General features: G+C 37.1%; 1 protein-coding gene across 2 annotated transcripts in view; it reads left to right on the top strand.

Moving 5' to 3' along the window:
* LMBR1 (limb development membrane protein 1) overlaps positions 1-17,834 on the top strand; it is a 68,602-nt gene that overhangs the window by 5,395 nt on the left and 45,373 nt on the right. For both annotated transcript variants that reach the window (XM_051610521.1, XM_051610522.1), the window contains exons 2-4: positions 9,130-9,202; positions 11,586-11,625; positions 14,050-14,189. In XM_051610521.1, coding sequence (XP_051466481.1) covers positions 9,130-9,202; positions 11,586-11,625; positions 14,050-14,189 — 253 coding nt within the window. The remainder of the gene's footprint in view (positions 1-9,129; positions 9,203-11,585; positions 11,626-14,049; positions 14,190-17,834) is intronic.

The following is a 17,834-nucleotide window of genomic DNA, read 5'->3' as shown; positions in this document are numbered from 1 at the left end:
TGACCAAAAGGGTGACACACTTCACAGAAGGTGCAGACATCTGTTTAAGAAAATTTAGATTAAGTTGTAAATTAGATTTAAGAAAAATCTAATCTTGCAACACCGTATCAGCATATCCATCTGGAGTTTTGTTTGGGTAGCTGGTCATGTAGTAGAGGCACTGGATAAGATGGCAGGATGTAACTGGGAGATGATAGGTTTGTAATGACTGTCTCAGTCTTTGCTGTGATGTAGGGATGCTGAGTGTGATGGAATTCATAAGCCGAAGATCCTCTGGAAAGAAGTATTTTCAGAGATGTTGAGGAAGGGTGGGTAGGTGGAGAGCAGAGCAGCGAAGGAGGTGGTGGTAATGTCAGAGAAGGAAGAGAATCTGAAGCTTTTTGCCAGTGAAGTTATGGTAAGAAAGTGAGAGTTCAGTTCTGGTGACATAGATGGGAATTTTGGTGGAGGAAGATTATTTAAAAGAAAATGTGTTCAGTATAAGCTTACTGCTGTTATTTGAGGGTTATGTTCAAGTTATTTTTTTATTTAAGAAAATGCAGTGCTTCCTCATTTCCTGTGTTTCACCCTCTTCTATTTAATTTAGCATATATCTTCATTTAAGAGGGTAGTGATAACTCTTGTTGAGAAAGTCTTAACTTCTGCAATTCTCCCTACTCTCTCCATGCCCTCCCCCTCACCTTGAAAACCATTGAAGTTTTCCTGTAAACATGTTCTGTGAAATGACTAGGGACACACACTTGGTAACATTAATGTGCAAGAAATTACATTATTTATAACACAGGAACAGGAAAGGCTTTGGAAGTCATTATTGTAACTTGTTTTTTATGCATATAATAATTAATAGCCTTGGTTGTTTCATCACTCTAAAGGTAAGTATGCAGGTAGTTAGAAATGACCTGGAGTAAGTTACTGCTGTAACCCCCTTATTAGTCATTCACATCACAAGTGAAATGGGTTCATACTTCAAGCAGCTTTGATCTGTTGCTCTTTGGAGCCAAATTTATTCTCATGAAGACGGTGACAAAACTTATGTTGATGTTTCATCAGTTTTATATTCAATATATATTGTAATGTTGCTGAGCTGCTTCCCACACAGATTTCTGGTTTTTTGATTAACTGAATGCATTAAAAGTTATTAAAAATTACCATCAACATGGTTCCAAGAAAGAGCCCAGTGCTTCATAGTGTTTAAATATTTGAGCATACCATTTTAATATTTGATAATAATTGGGCTTTGAAACCTTTTATTAAGTGGAATATCTTATTCTAAAGATATTTGTTTCAGTTGCTCTGTTTCCATATTATGTGTGCTCTCCACAGCAAGTAGTATGTGTATAGATGGCATTTAAGCCTGTATATGACTGAGTTTAATGTATAGAAGTTAGAAGAAGTGTGTGCACTACTACTACAGGGATTTTGTTCCCTGCCCTGTCTTGGCTTGTAGTGCTGTGGTTTCCTGTGTAACACTCCACGATTGTCATCAAAACATGGTGCCTCGCAGTTTTACTGTTGATTTCAAGTGCCTGTTTATCCCTTGAGCATCCCATTTTTTCCATTACCTAATTGTACTTTCTATTTGTGATATATTTAGCTGATGGGAAGAATTGATGCTCACGAGTTTGTTGAATTCGACAATAGCAACATGCTTAAAATAATTACTGAGTTTAAGACTGTGATAATTTATGTCCAGTGGAGAGTCTGCATAATTGGTGAGAATTACAAAAACATACAAGTATTGCAGTTAAAATATGTTTGTATTTTGGGAGTGGGGGTGGGAAAAAAAATGCTACTTAAAAATTCTACACGATGTATGTATGAGAAGACAAGGAAGAGGATTTTTATGAGGTAGGAGGAGAAAATTAATTAGCTTTGTCTTTTAAAATAGTTTTACATCTTGTACTGGAAATTATTAGCCAAAGAAGTTGTCTTAGCACAAATAAATTGGTTACTAAGTTTGCATTAATGAGACTTTTATTTTTTTCAGAAAGGAATTTTTAATTGAATTTGACTGAAGTTTTAATATAATTGATTACAATAGCCTAGCTTTAACGTGTTGAATAATACCTTCATTCAGTGGCAGAATGTTAGCATGTTGAAGGCTGATGCTATTGGCGTGGATTCTAGAGGGTTTTTTTAAAGCTTGCACTAATGCTGAAAAATATTCTTGAATCTGATTTTAATGGCATTGCTGTAGCCCTTACAGGTCAAAGAAATTACTTAGTCATTTTTTGAGGGTTTGTGAGTGTATTGCTGGGTATAGAATACCTTTATTCATGGCAGTGTGTCTTGAGCCAGTTATTAAGGATCGTGGAAGTGTGGTAACATTCTTTTCCCTTTACCCAGCAACATAAATATATTCCTATTAAGTTTAGAAAAGGGAATGTAACAAATCCATATATTGACCGGAATTATTTTCATTAGGTTGAAGTGGAGCTCTTCTGCTGGTTAACATGAGTGGTACATGGAAGCTACCTTCTGAAGGGCTACAGAGCTGGCTTTTGTCTTCAGCTGAGCAGGGTTTCTAGCACATGGAGTCTATTTTTGGATGTTTCATACTTTCTGTTAGATCCTGGATTTTTTTTCCTAGATGAGCAAGCATAGGCACCCAGCATCTAAACCACTTAGGATGTCTTCATGTGCTAAGAACCAACAAAAAAAGTGGGTCAACCTCTTGCACATATCTTAAGCCAGGGAGGAGTCCTGAGAGAAGACCATGCATGTGGGGAAAATCATAGGTGTGGAGGGCTGTGTTAATGAGTAAACTTAATGTGTAGTCATAAGATGTATTTAACATTTTCTCATAAGCTTGAACTTAGTGTGTCATGCTAAGTTTGTAGGGCTGGTTGGGTTAGAGTGAACTGAATCTAACTCAGAGCACAGAATTTTTAAGAATAAATAGTTAATACCTAATTTTAGGAAAAATGAGATGTCTAAAGCAGATGGTATTACAAATGCCAAGGTCATACTGTGAGCATAGCTAAAAATTTTAGTTTTCTTTCGTGTGGATAGTTTGTTATAGGTAGCTTACTGTTGATACATCCAAAACAGGTGGAACACCTTGTTTGCTTTTAGATGTCAATGGGATTAGAAATAGACAAAGGAGAATTGCTTGTCTCCACCTGTATTTTCTTGCTGTTTATTCCTGCCATCCTTTCCACAAGTAAGCAATAGTTGCCAAGTGGGACAGTAAAAGGAAGCTTTTTAGGTGCATTTTAGTGCACATTAAAAAACTTGAATGGCAAGAGAGCAGCAAAAGATGTATGTTCAGTTGTGTTCTATTACAGAAATGAAAACCCAGAGGTACAATACAACTACTTTTCTCTAGTTAGTAATCACAGTCAATCAGAACACTGACAGTTCGATTTTCAGCTCTTGAACATTTTTTAGATGTATTCTGCAGTGTGATGTACTCAAGTTGACCTCTGCCTTCTCTTTTCTCTGTGCTCTTTATTTCTATTTAGGGAAAAAGGACATGTTCTGTAAAGTAACAGCTTCTTTATCTTTCATAGTGTAGTACAAATCTGCTCACTTCTTCTCTGTTTTACTCCTCCAGATTTACTCTCCCTATTCTAAACACTAATATGTAGTCAAATGGGAGCAAATGATCACTTGTCGGGTTTGATGCTTTTCAAGTGGAAATCTTGAACCTATGTTTCATGCTTGGAAGTGTGTTATATCAAAGAACATTACTAGGGTCTGCGACTTCTTTCTGCAAAGGAGTTATGTGGTGGTTCCTTTCTGCTAAAAGATGTCCTATAAGATGTCTAGCTCTTTCATAGTGAGAAGACACCCATGGCACAGTCCTGCTGGGGCCTGTGCTTACACTAATACTTTTAAACAAGTTTCTAATGGTGCTAATTTATTCAGGATAGTAGAAAAGGTGGCTGACTGGACCTCAGCCTCCTGCTTACAGAGTAGGGTCAGCTGTGAGATCAGACTAGGTTACTTAGGGCTTGAAAACCTCCAGGGATGGAGATCGTACAGCCTTGCTGGGCAGCTGGTTCCCCTGTTTGGTTCTCCTCACGGAGGGGCTTTCACCTTACCTCCAGTCACATCCTCCCACTGTGCACCACTATCAAGAGTCCAGCTTGTCATTCTTAATGACCTCAGAGGTACTGGCAAGCTGCTCCTGAAGCCTTGTTGTCCTCAGGCTGAACAAGCTGAGGTCCATCAGCCTGTCTGCAGCAGACAAGTGTTCCAGATTTCTGACCATCTTGGTGATCTTCTTACTGCTTTTACCAATGTCTTTCCTATATTGGAGGCTCAAAACTGGACACAGCAATTACATGTGACCTGGTGAATGCTGACTGGAGAGAGATAATTAACTCCCCACAATGATCAGCTTTGCTTCTGATAATACAGCCCAGGATGCACTTTGGGAGTGTTTGCTACTAGGGCACACTGATTGACAGGTATTGAATAATTATTGGGCAGTGCAGCTGTATCCTTTCTTCCTAGTATAAACTACAACTACATTTTCTGCACAAGAGTTGGGAAGAATATAGTGCTGTATAAAGAGAAGCTGTTGATGTTGCTGTACACAAAAATGCAGCTTTTAATGCACACATATACATGAATTACAGTTATGAAGAATGGTTGTATCTCATGCATCACTGGAAAAAAGAGAATCTCATGCATTTTGAACATACCCTTTTTTAGCATGAAAGTGTAACTCTAGCACTTACAACAGAAGATGTTGCTTTACCAATCTGAGACATAAACTTCAGTGCCAAAGTTTTAAACATCATCCGCATGGACAACTAATGTCAGCAGATTTTTAGTAACTATCAGTAGGATGAGTACAATGGAATTCGAGTTAGTTAGACCTTTGTTGCTTAAGTTCAATGCTAGAATCTTCAGTGCCAGCCCCTTAAGACACATGTAGTTAAAAACTGAAATGCCTGAAGTGCATGCAATTTATCTCCAGCTCCATTCTTGCAGGAGTTGAGAGCTGTCTGGAACGGATCCAAAGGCATGACTTGGATCATACTTGGGTTGTTTTGGATGACAGATCCAAAATTATGACTCTATGGAAGAGATGGATACAGGATATCTAAGAATTTAGTGCAGTGCATCTCCAGAAGTAGCCTCTCTTGGTAGGTGTAGTGTGTGATATAGGTAGGAGCATGAAGCACTTCCTTTCCCAAATGGAGATTAAGAACTCCAGGAAAAGTCAGGTTTCTTTTTTTTTTTTTGTCCTACCAGAGGATGTTTTTAGTCCATGCAAAGAGATGTGAATGAATTCTTTGCTCAAGGGTTGAAGGGTTGACTGCTAAATGTGCCACCTAGTAAAAGGGAGCCCCTAGATGTAGTGTAGAATCCGTGTGTTTTGTTTTCAGTTACTGAGTGGTGTGTTGAGCAAAAGAAACCATTAAAAATTAAGAATTCCTTAGCTTGACTGTTTGACTATAACTACATAATTCTCAAACTCTCTTAATTTCTCTTATTTTGGTGCAGCTGGTAAAACATGGTCAGAGTGTACTTCCTCTATAATGTGAGAAAGTACCCTAGTTGGGTTTAAAGTAACTTCTGAGGAGCATGGCAATAGATCCATAACTAATTTTCCCCTCTGTAAAGTTGGAATGAATTTAAAGGAAATAGATATTAAGATTGGAAGATACTGTTTTTTGGGATTTGTTTTGTTTGTTTGTTTGCTGTTGTGTGGGGATTTTTTTTTTTTTCTTTTTCAGTGGAAACTATCAAGGAATGTCAGAAATCCTTATTCAGAACAGTCATGTACATTCTCTGCACAGTGTCTTCACTGTCTCCCCAAGTCAAACCTGGAAGAGCTTCATCTGAGCTCCAGTTCTCTGCTCATGGCAGGGCGGTTGGAACTGGATGATCTTTAGGGTCCCTTCCAATCTTAATGATTCTATGATTATATGATTCTATGAATATGGGCTCTTTTTTCACTGGAGATATCAATATAGCTTTATGTATGGTGTTCTTTTTGATTAGTGCCCTATTTCAGTATGACTACCTATGCTTTTTATTAAGTGATTATGAATGAAAGTTGACAGATTAGAGTACTATGAACATATTTATATGTGACTTTGCCCTCTTGTAAGGAATTTTTAACAAAGTCAAATTAGGAGTCGTTCTCCACGTAGTTGTTAAGAACTGTATTTTCTGAACATAACTATTGGTAGAGTATTTATTTTGCACATGCCAAGGGCTATATCCAGGAAATATACTGAAAGGTGTTTCTTAAACTAGTGTCACTGTGCCTTAGTAGAAGAACTGTAAGGTGAATAAGAAGCTGACTGTGGTGTACATAACAATAGGTGTTGTGTTTGGGGGGTTAAAAAACCCACATTACTGTTCAGTTTCCTTGAGTATCAGTACTGAGCAGTCTTGCTCAACTTAGATGAAAAGGAAGTAAAAAATTCTGGTTTTAGCAAAAACCCCATTCTTTAGATGTAGTCAATATGAAGGAGAGTTAGAACATGGTGCAGAAAGGAGTCTATTACCCCAAAATAATGTAGATGTAGAATGACAGAGCACTGGGACAGGCTGCCCAGAGAGGTTGTGGAGTCTCCTTCGCTGGAGACATTCAAAACCCGCCTGGACACGTTCCTGTGTGATGTGCTCTGTGTGATCCTGCTCTGGCAGGGGGGTTGGGTTAGATGATCTTTCAAGGTCCCTTCCAACCCCTAAAATTCTGTGATTCTGTGAGATGTAGAATGAAATTAAGGTATGTTTTTTAAAAGGAAAAATAAAGACATGGTGATTAATTTGAACCTTAAAACCAAGTTTCTACTGTAACTTGAGAGCTGCTCTGCTGAAAGCAATTGGGGAGGACAGCCTGGATGGATTCAGTGATCAGAAGATAATACGAAGTTACCAATGTGATTCTCGGGTGAATGTGTGCAAGTATTTTCAGTATAGAAAGAAAGGCTCAGTGCTGTTATATTTAGCTATAAGACCTTACCTGGAGTGCTGCATACAAGCCCAGTCATTCATAATTAAGAAACATTAACTGAAACAAGGGCTGTATTTTCTTTTCTTTTTTTTTTTTTTTTCCAGTACAAAAATATCCTGAAAAGAAAGAGCAGTATGAGGTGCAAGAATCCAGGATTGCAGTGTGACAAAACAGTGGAGTCTGTCCTTAGGCTATCATGGGCAACACATTCCTTTACCTAACTTAAATGAGTTCCAGTCTAAAAATAGTTAGGATGCTGGCTTTTGTTGCTCCCTTTGGAAAGCTCTCCATTGTGCATGGTTCAGGATCATACATTTCACTAAGTATAAATAGAGACTGAAGTATTATTTGTTTGCTTATTGGCTTGTATTGGTCAGTATGAAGAATTTGACTTAGGAATACTCTTTTGTTAAGTTCCTAAAGCTTACACTGGTAATAATTTACTCAACTCCTGTCTTGTAAATAATTTAAAATTTATTTTCAGTAACAGCTTTATCAAATATTTACAAAATTGTTCTCAGTTCTGACAGAAGTAGAAGGCTAATTACACCAAGATATATAGTTACATCTTATTGCTGAGTTGCAAAGTAGCTGTCATCTAAAACTAGCCATACAGCCATCGACAGTTGGTGTTACTGGACAGCTTTCTCCTGCTGTGCCCTCAAAATACCTCTGTTATCTCAGTGGTACACTAAGCACAGACCTTTGTAACCTTGCTGTCACGGATAGAATAAAGGTCATCTATTTTATTTGAAGATATAAACAAGGTTGCTGTCATTTTTTATTCTTTTTTTTTTTAAATAAAATTAAAAAAACAACAAAAAAGGAACTTAGCTATATCCTTAAGCTTATTTTACACAGGAGCAGTGTTATTTGGGTTTGACAGATTTTTAAAGAATTTTACTGACCCTGTAAGTGTGACACCTAATTTTCAAAAGTGGATGCCTAAAATTAGATGTCTCTATCTGTAGCTTTGGTCTAGTTTTCAGAGGAACCTGGTGAAGGACTCTCTTTCAGCTCTGACATTGCATTTTTCCTTACTGAAAGGGCAAGCTATGTCAGAATACTCTGGAAACCTAAGGCTGGTCTTGGTTTCTTTGATTATTCCTGATAAAAAATATACTAGCATTTTAAAATTAAATATTAATACATTTTTAAAAATTAGAATTATTTCTTTAAATAATCCTTTATCAAAACTCTTTACTCTTTGAAGCAGCCTCTGGAAACTTGGAGAGGTGAACTCTATTCAACCTAAAAAGTTGATTCAGAGATCTAGTTGTGAAATTTAATTTTCAGCATCTGTATTTCAGATATCACTGCTGTGTGTTGCCTGAGCAATGAGCTCAGCTGCCACTTTTAGACCCATGGCACTGTAATACTTCAGTGGGACGTTTGTAGGGCAGTTGCAGGCACCCAAATACCACACTCAGATGCTTGGTTGTGGTTTCTTTTTTTTTTTTTAACCTAAAATATCTGACTACACAGAAAACATAACACCCCCGGTTATTTTTATAGTGTTTCTTAAATAATCTGTTTTTCCTGACTTGAGTGATGCTCCCCCTGCCCCCCCCCCCCCCCCCCCCCCCCCCCCGATTCTCCTGATTTGGATGTAAAGTGTGGAAATGTTGTGTTTGACTAGGTCCTGCTTGGACATCCACTGTATGCAGACCAGTCTCTGTGTGTGTATTGTTGCCTAGAATTTGTTTGATTCAAGACATGTTGGAAATACTAAACCAAAGTGCTTTTTTTTTTTCCACTCATGTTGATAGCTTACTCAAAAATAAATGTTCAAAAGCCCATTGTATAAAATAGTCACCCTGAAGTTAGAGGTAAAGGGATACAAAGCATGATAACTTCTACAATTCTGTGGATTCAGACTTTAAAAACTGGCCTGGTCCACCTCACCCTACCTACACTTCCCCCAAACAAAAACCTGCACTGTAAATAAGGATTTTTTTCTTAATTTTGGTGTAAAGCTTACTGGTCATATAATTGATCCAATACCTGTTACTCTAATCAGACTGTTTGTGTTGGTTTAACTTTTTATTAATAAGACATGAAACAAAAATACTGTTGACATTCACATATAATACACATTTGATCTGAATTTGATTTTTAAATCATCAATATTGGATTTTCTCTTATTGTAATTCAGGAATTTCTTCACAACCTAATAAATGGAATGTTTTATTTTTCTTTTCCAGATCTGTTTTCTCCTCTTTGCTGTTCTCTACATAGTTTCCTACTTCATCATCACGAGATACAAAAGGAAAGCAGGTAACCATAGACTTTTAAAAATATTTAAAAATAATTTTGTTTTTCAATTGGGCAGGTGATTCTTTTTCTCTCTACCTCAACAAGGAAAACAGAAGAAGTGGCTCTCTGACCAAAAGTTTTTCTCTGGCTGCAGGTCTATGACTGTCTGGGCTAATCTGAATATTCATGCTGCTGTCCTGCCCTCCACCTGCTCCCTTTGTCCCTGAGCCACACGTTTCCATCCCTTCCCGTGTGCCGGCTGTGGCAGTTCTCAGACCCTTTGTCATGTCTGCTAATACCACTAACGAGGGGATGTGCACTGGAGCATCTCAGAACAGGGTCAGTGGGTGCTGTAGCTGGCGTTCTGCGACTGAATGAGAACAGGGGACTGTTTGAAGGTGGCCTGGATGGCCACAGTTAGTTCTGTTGTCACTCTGTGGCAGGCCAAATTTTAACTGTTTTGAGAGGGAAGGGGAGAATTTCAAGGAAATGCTTCTGCCTCCCTTGCCTTTAGATCCTTCTGTACTCCTTTCATGTTAGCTTTTCCAGAGGCAGTATCTTCAGGCTGTGTTTTAGCATCGAACCAAGTTCAAAACTTTAGCTGGTGAAGTGAGAAGGTTGCCTGTAATACAGAAGGGAAGTAGCAGATTTCTTTTAAAAATCCTGCTTTGTTCAGGTACAGATTTTAGTGTTCTTAACCTGTTCCTTGTGGCCTCACCACTGAAGTCTTATTCTTTGAGATAATACTGTATTTTTTTCCTTTAGAAGTATTGTCTGTTTGAACCTAAAGACAAATAGCATAAAAATCTTTACAAAATGGCAGAATCTTTAACTTCTGACAGCTAATCTGGAACCTTGATGCTCAGTGATGGTTAGTCATGCTGGAGAGGCATTCTTATGCATCGTGATCTTGGCACTTTGATGAAAACTGTTTATTGAGCTGTAGTGACCTGTGTTATGATAGAGCTGCTTTCATAGATGGATTTGTGCTTAAAAAATTAAACTGAGAAATTTAATACCTTTAAAAACATGCACCTCTTTAAACACAGAGAGTAAACAAGTTAGACTGATACTATCATCTGATCCTGACAAATACATTTTTTGGATACTACAAAGCTGCTACCATCTGAATAAACAGAAGAACAGGAAGGGGATGCTGGTTTAGCAAATACTACTGGATGTAAAGACAGTTTTATTACATTTTGGCGGTCAGTCTCTGCAGCTGTCCTGACTTTATGAAAGCTTTGTGAGCATTTAGTTAGACAAACTTTGTGGCCTACTAGGATCTTCCTGATGAGACACATCTGAAGAGTTAGCACTTCTGGAATTCTTTCAGGACAAATTGTTTGCTGTTTCTGTGAGTTCTGTAGCCAAAATGACTCATAAGAGACCTTGACTTAGTCTCTCGAAACACCATGAGATTCCCATCAAAAAAACCAGAACCAGTAACCCAATGTACTTTAACAGAAGAATTGCAAAATTGTATGATGTTAGTGGCTACATGTTTATTTTAAGTTTTTTGCATGACTCTTAAAAACTTGAAACATCTGGCTTTATTTATTCTTAGATTTTTAAAATAAATTTGAGTTACCTCTCCTGGAAAACCTGGGAGACTTAAAAGAAGAAGGCTGAGTAAAATTATTTCAAATGCAGAAGTCTCTGCATTTATGTACAGGCATGTGTAGACAAGGATGTAAAGAATGAAGAAGTATATATTAGTGATCGACCTCAGAGTTAAATGTTAATAATATTTCAGAAAGTTGGAGTATTAGTTGAGGACTAAGTGAACCAAAGTGGTCTAAAATGTGAAATTCCAGAAAGGATGCCATGGTATCTTAAATCCAAAACAAAGGCCAACAGCAACAACAGCTATCCTTCCCCCTCTTCCCCAAATCCCTCAAAGTGGGGGGAGGGGTGAGTAAGGGGAAGCAACTGAGTGGTCATTGCTACTGATCTGGGTATGCTTTTAAATCTGGGTATTGTTTTAAAAATACATTAATGCTGAAAATGAAACATTTTGGGATTTATAGTAGTAGTTAGTAGGGACCCCAAGACTTTCGTGTAGCTTGCCTGCTCTGTAGTTTCAGAGATGCCTGAAGGTACAGTTCCTAGCAGTAGCCATGGTCTGAAAGTTTGTTTGCTGTAGAGCGCTCTGGAAGATGTTACCAAGAAGTTTTTATCTGTATGTTTAAATAAAGTGAAATAACTTTGTAGTTACATTGACTGTAAAGAGTTTAAGACTAGCAAAAAAAATAAAGTATTCCTTTTTATTAGGAATGTTGATGCTAAAATATTGTTGTAGTAATTCTAAATTTTAAATTAAAATTTTTCCTATGTATATACATGTTAGCCTGAGGAAAGATGACCAAGTATTGTATATAACCTGCTGTAATTTAATTTTCAGATGAGCAAGAGGATGAAGATGCCATTGTTAACAGAATATCGTATGTATAGATCTTTTTTTGCAGAACTTCTTCCAAAATATATTGATATGATAGGAATCTTGCATGCTTCTAAATAAATAATGCTCCATTTTAAATGGAACAGCAAATAAATTACTAGAGGGCAGAGAAAGAAGTTTTGAAGTGACACCTTGTATTATGAAGGGCATGACAAGAGGCAGGGCAGTTTGTTATAGGACTTTTTTTCACCTGTAGTTTTCCTGGTAGACATGAAGTTAGCCAGAGTATTTATTGCAGGAGGACCTGAAGTCAGAGGTGGAATTCAGTGCACCTAAGTTTAGGTCTCTAAAATGTAGGTGTTTACACTTGAGGAAGGTGGTTTAAGTTCTCACTGCAGTGGATAGAGGCAGTGGATCTTGGAAAGAAAGTTAGCTCACCCTGAAGTATACATCTGTATTTGATCATCTTAAAAAAGAAGAACAAATGGAAGACAAACACTTGCCAGATCTGCTGGTCTGCCAGCAACTCTTTCCTCTTCCTGTTCCTTTGTAGAGCTAGATATTAATCTTTCCTAATTAAATACATCCAAAGATTTACAGAACATCTATGAGCTGTTGCTGCCCTCTCAGTTATGTGATTTGCTAAACTATGTGGACTTGCTACTTGCTTATTACAATGTTCTTAGCTCTTCCATGGTGGTACTGTCATTCTCTTGGAAGAAGAACTCATTGAGTATTTTATTGATTTGTCTTGTACCCTGGGAAAGTGCCGAGTACATTGCAAGCTGTTCAGTTTTAGTTGTGCATTTGTGACAAGCTTGAAAGATAGACAGAGGTGATGTAAATCTTAGGCATGCTTGTCCCAGTAGTTTCTGACACTAGTATTTTTTATGAGTTTGAGATACTTACTTGTCACAACACTTACTTCAGATCTAGAGAGACAAAAATACAAGCTTCCAAATGCTGGGAAGCTCTTTGCTCTCAAGTAGAGGAGCATTTCTCCTCTGCTTTTAAGACTACAGCAAAGGCTTTTCTAACAGTAAAGATTCTTCTGTGATTTTCATAGCTGCTGGGATCTCAGCCTGGTTCTCAATTTTTCAAGATTCAAAGAGTAAAATTTGTTATTAACTGGTATTCCCCTACATCTGTTTTCTAGATTAGCTCTAAAATGCAACAAATACGAATTGTGAATAGTGTGTTCTTCATGCTAAAACAGTGTAAGACGAGATTAGCACTTCCATTGGAGTAACAGCCTTTCATTAAAAGTGTTGTTATAAATATAAAATGCTTCTTGTTCTTTCAGCCTAATATTTCTTGTTCCTTAAGTGTGCATTTTATATTCCAAAAAGCAATAACTGTCAAACATATGCAGTTTGGTATTACTTTGCATAGCATAACTGTCAGAGGTGGGTGGAGGAAGAAAACAAAACCAAGCTGCTGTAGCACCTTGAAAGGCTGTAGTTTTAGGTTTCACAGTTCTGCTTAGAATACTTAAACATCCTTAAATAAAAGAAAAAAATACCTCAGAAACCAAGAACAACATGTGAGAATATATTTTTTTAAATTTAGTCACCCAGATTTTCTTCTGTAAGTTAAGTATTGTGTGAATGAGGAATAGATTTTTAGACTATTAAGGAAAAGTTAAGATCACTGTGAGCAACTTGCTGACATTCCTGTTGTAAGAATTACCTGTTTATCTTTTTTGTCATGCAATTTTGATAATTATTTCTCATTTTATTCTAGCGTTGTGTTAGTTCTCTGAGTGTTTATGTTGGTTTTTTTGGTCTTTTTTTTTTTAAGAAAAACAAACAGTTCTCTTTTAATGCCACTAGATGGCGTTTGATATAAGTTGTAGTTGGGATCCGAAAAGAAAAACCTAATTAAACATTTTATATAATTCTGACAGGTTAGCTGTACTGACTTTAGAGCTATCAGAAAACCCCAAGCTATGAGATTATGTACTCGAATAACTACTTTATAAAACGAAAACTGTTGGTTTTTTTCTCAGTTTGGTGTGAAAATATTTGTTTAATTATACTTACTTTTTAGACATTAAAAAGCTGCACTGCTTTTAAAAAATTTAGTAAGGATATAGAAATGTCTTGTTTTTTTTTTTTTTCTTGTTTGTTTCTTTTTTTTTGTTCTGAAGGTGTATGTGGGAAATAGATATTCCATGAACTCCAATGATTTAGCCTGTCTATGGCATTGGAACTGAATGCATGCAGGTCCCAGGAAAGTAGTTGTGGTAGCTGGTAAAAACTAGTTATTTTTACTGGTTTCTGTAAACTACTTGGTACTCAAAATTTGCTTTTTGGAAGTGAAATATTGTGGAAATTAGTTTATTCTACCCCTTTAAGACTTAAGAATGTGCTGTCTTCAGACTGATTAATAAGTAGTATAACTACTTTTTTCCCCCCCTGTTCAGAGCATGTTGGTGGTAACAGTGGTACATTTCTTTAAATTTCAGGCTGTTCTTGAGCACCTTCACTCTAGCAGTTTCAGCTGGTGCAGTCCTGCTTCTACCTTTCTCAATAATCAGCAATGAGATCCTGCTTTCTTTTCCACAAAACTACTATATTCAGTGGTTAAATGGCTCACTAATTCATGGTTAGTACTCGGCATAATGTCATTAAAACGGATGTCTTTGTTATACGTGCACAGATATGTTCTTATTTAAAAACTAATAACTCCATTTAATTTAAAATGCTAACTGAATTGTTAATATGTTGTTGGCTAGTTGGTTTTGCTGCTCTGTGATATATCACATAAGTCTGTCTTAACTGTTTTATTGGGCTTTTAAAATAATTATGCAGGCTTGATGGAATTAAACCAAATTCACTGCTTTGTCTATTCATGTAGAATAAGAGCTACTAGAAACTAACTTAAAAATACACTGTTCAGACTTCTTCCTCATGTGTTAGTGCAAGATTCTTAAGCCTGTTCATGGTGATACATATACATTTATTCTCAAAATAAAAAAAAATAATTTTAAGAAACTTGCTAGCTATGAGCAGTTGGGTTTAGATAGTTAAATTGAACAATTAGTGATTTATGTGTATACAAGGAAGATTACAGAATATAAGTGTATCAAATGTGATAAAGAGGCACCAATAAAAATGAACTATTTGAAGGAAAACAAGAAAAAAATATTAATTGTACTTGCGACAATGATGCCTTGATGACTGGCACAGTGAGTTTTGGAATGCTTTCCAGTCTTGGATGACCTGCTTTTGACTATGACATATATAATGGGTACTAATATGTGAAGATAATTTGGACACTTACGTGTCTAAAGGAAGTAACTCATGGAAACAGGACATTCTCTAGTGGATTTGGCTAGAGAAAGAAGATAGTACTTTCACAATGTGAAGCAGTTTATTTAATCTGGAACAAATAGTTTACAAGGTAACTGTGCTATCCTTTTTCTGTTCTTGTGAAGAGACGGTAATTGGGCTTTGAAGGGGTTTTTTTCCAAAAAATTGTATGCTTTTTGTTGAATGTCTAATAATTCTTATAGCAAATTCATCAATTCTGGATCAGAATTTTTTTACAACAAATTAAATGTGCATAGGTGAAGACAGGAAATAATGCATATTGCTTGTCATCTTTCTGAAGCTAGTTGAGTATTTTTGTGTTATCTGGACAGTAAAAGAATTGTTTTTAAACCCTGAAATAACGGGGAGCTGATGGTAGGTGTGGTACTAAATTATGACTTTCACTGTGGTGATGGAGTAGTTTTAAGACCTGAGAAAAGAGAGGAAGGAAAATAGTAGATTAAAGGCATGAGATTTTAAGAGAGTGTGTCCTCTTCAGGAAATAGGTATGTGGGACCTTACTGGAGAATGCCTTTTAGGCAAAGGTAGCAGGGAGAAACACTTAGTTTCGGGTGTAATCATCAAGCACCATAATGTGCACCTCAGTGTTACAAGAACATGAGCAGGTGAAATAAATGGTTGACTTGGCTTAATGGGGAACTCCTGACCTCCAAACCTAAAGGGAAATGTGCAGAAGTAGGGATGAATGGCCCAGGAGGGCTGTGGAAATACTACTTGGGTTAATATCCTGGTATGAAATGAATAAAGCCAGGGCACATCTGGATTTGCAACTGGTCAGAAGTTTGTACAGAGCCAACTTCTTCTCTTGGACATGCAGTGAGAGGCTACAAGCAATGTTGGGATGTAAAGCAATAGTTCTTCACAGTGGAGGTGGTTGAACACTGGGAAAGGTTGTCCAGAGAGACTGAGATCTAAATCCATAGAAGTTTTTCAAAACTCTGCTGGCTAAAGCCCTGAGCACCTGATTGCACCTGCAGTTCAGCTGTTTTAAGCAGCAGATCAGACTTATGTGATTTTAGAGAGTGTTTCTAGTTGAGTTATTCTGTGATCTGTTTTGTCACATGTCATGGGGGATTGTTAGTTTGGTATGTCTCTGACTTGGAAGAAAAAAATGCAGCTAATTCTCATTTTTCTCATGGATTTAGCTGCTGAGAGAGATTTATATTCTTTATTCCTTATTTTGAAAAGAAAATACTAACTGGAAAATAATCTGACCTTTTGTGCCTGAATTGACTTTGGAAAAACTACAGTAAAATATTTCAGAAAGTGAAAATTGTATAATAACCAATTCAGAAACTTTCTGTGTCAGAGTTGTTATAGTACTTAAAAACTTAGGTTAAATAGGGATCTGCTGGAAGAAGCAGCTCTCACATAGGAAGGCCATTAAATTTCTCCGTGACCATCTTTTATTTTAATATGATAATCTTTGGAAAGTACTGCTTCATGTATGCACAGTATATTTTCTGTTTCAGAAGTCCGACAGTAATGGCTAGCAAGGAAGAAAATTCAGCATCTTGGTCTTTCCAACTTTGGCTGTGTGTTGAAAAACTTAGTCTGGGGGTAAACATGACTGAATTGAACCAAGATTTTTACCACAGCTGGTGTGAACACTTGAGAAACATCGATAGATTTTGGACCTCGCTGCAGTGCTGCTTCCCTTACTGCAATTTGTCAAAAATCAGTGTCCTTAATTTCCAGACGTTACCGTGGGGATGGGCTCCCTCTTGTGGTCGTCACTGGGTTTGCAGGGCAGCATTGCTCTTTGCTCGGTAAAACCTGTTCCATGTCGTGCAGTGCCTTTTGGAAGTTAGCTGTGACATACCTGTGCAAGTTTTGAGAGCTGATAGTGCTGTCACAGGCACTCAAGGTCAGGAAATGTTCTTGTCTCCATGACACTGTGTAGGCTTGCCTTCATGTATGGTTTGCTTACTGCTTTGCAAATGTTACCCAACAGGAAAATTTGTATTGCTTTAAAACACTTTAGTTTTGCTAAAAGCTATCACAGATAGTCTGAGGTACTTGAATGTAGCAACAAGGGTTTTATGCCACAGACTGTTGCACAAGCTGCAGCATATAGAAAAACAAAGTATATGCCTCTGATTTTTGAGACTAGGCAGAAAGACCGTATCTGTATCCACTATAAACACTCTCACCTAGTACGTTTTGAGCCAAACCCAGAAATGCTTCTGGCAGCTAGATGTTCGCTTGTGCTGTTGCTGGATACAGCCACCAGGTGGAGGTAAAACGTAATAAAACTGCCATGGAGAAGAAAAATTGTCGAGGGTCTAATCGGTTTGCCAAAGACTGAGAATTTTTAAATTTTTGTTTTATTAGCTTGTTTTATGTCTTAGGTTACTATAAATGCAAAAAATCCCCTTAAATACTCCAATAGACTGCCTAAAGCTTTTATATATGTTGATACCTGCAAATCTCTCTCATGCAACTTTATGATGCAGTCATGTAGCAGGAAACAGTTCTTTTTCTGATTATTGTAATTTGTTTTCTGAACTATCAAATTAGCATAAGAAATATGTTAAGGAAAGGAAAAAGTCCTTACTCTGAGGAAAGTGTATACAGGTGTCAGCAGCACTGTCCTTACCTGCCATAACTTTACATGCATGTTGTAGCTGTGTAGTTTGATTTACTGTTTCTATCAGCTGCTAGTGTTTACATTTTTTTATTTTGACTTTTTAAAAATCAACCCAGGTTTTCACCACTTTCCCCTCCCTTAGAATGCTCTGTACATACTATGCAGCTCGTAAGCACCAAATTACATTGTAGATACACATGTAATTGAGCTGCTGAAGTTAGGGCAGCCAGGTATTCAGCTTTATATCAGGTAACTGAATGTACTACCTGTCTTCAGTTAGAGAAAACCACTGAAATAAGGCAGTATTTCTACTCTGGGGTCCTCATT

Source organism: Apus apus, chromosome 2 (assembly GCF_020740795.1).
Source record: "Apus apus isolate bApuApu2 chromosome 2, bApuApu2.pri.cur, whole genome shotgun sequence".
NCBI classification, from domain to species: domain Eukaryota; kingdom Metazoa; phylum Chordata; class Aves; order Apodiformes; family Apodidae; genus Apus; species Apus apus.
This window is presented reverse-complemented; position numbering and strand designations above follow the sequence as displayed.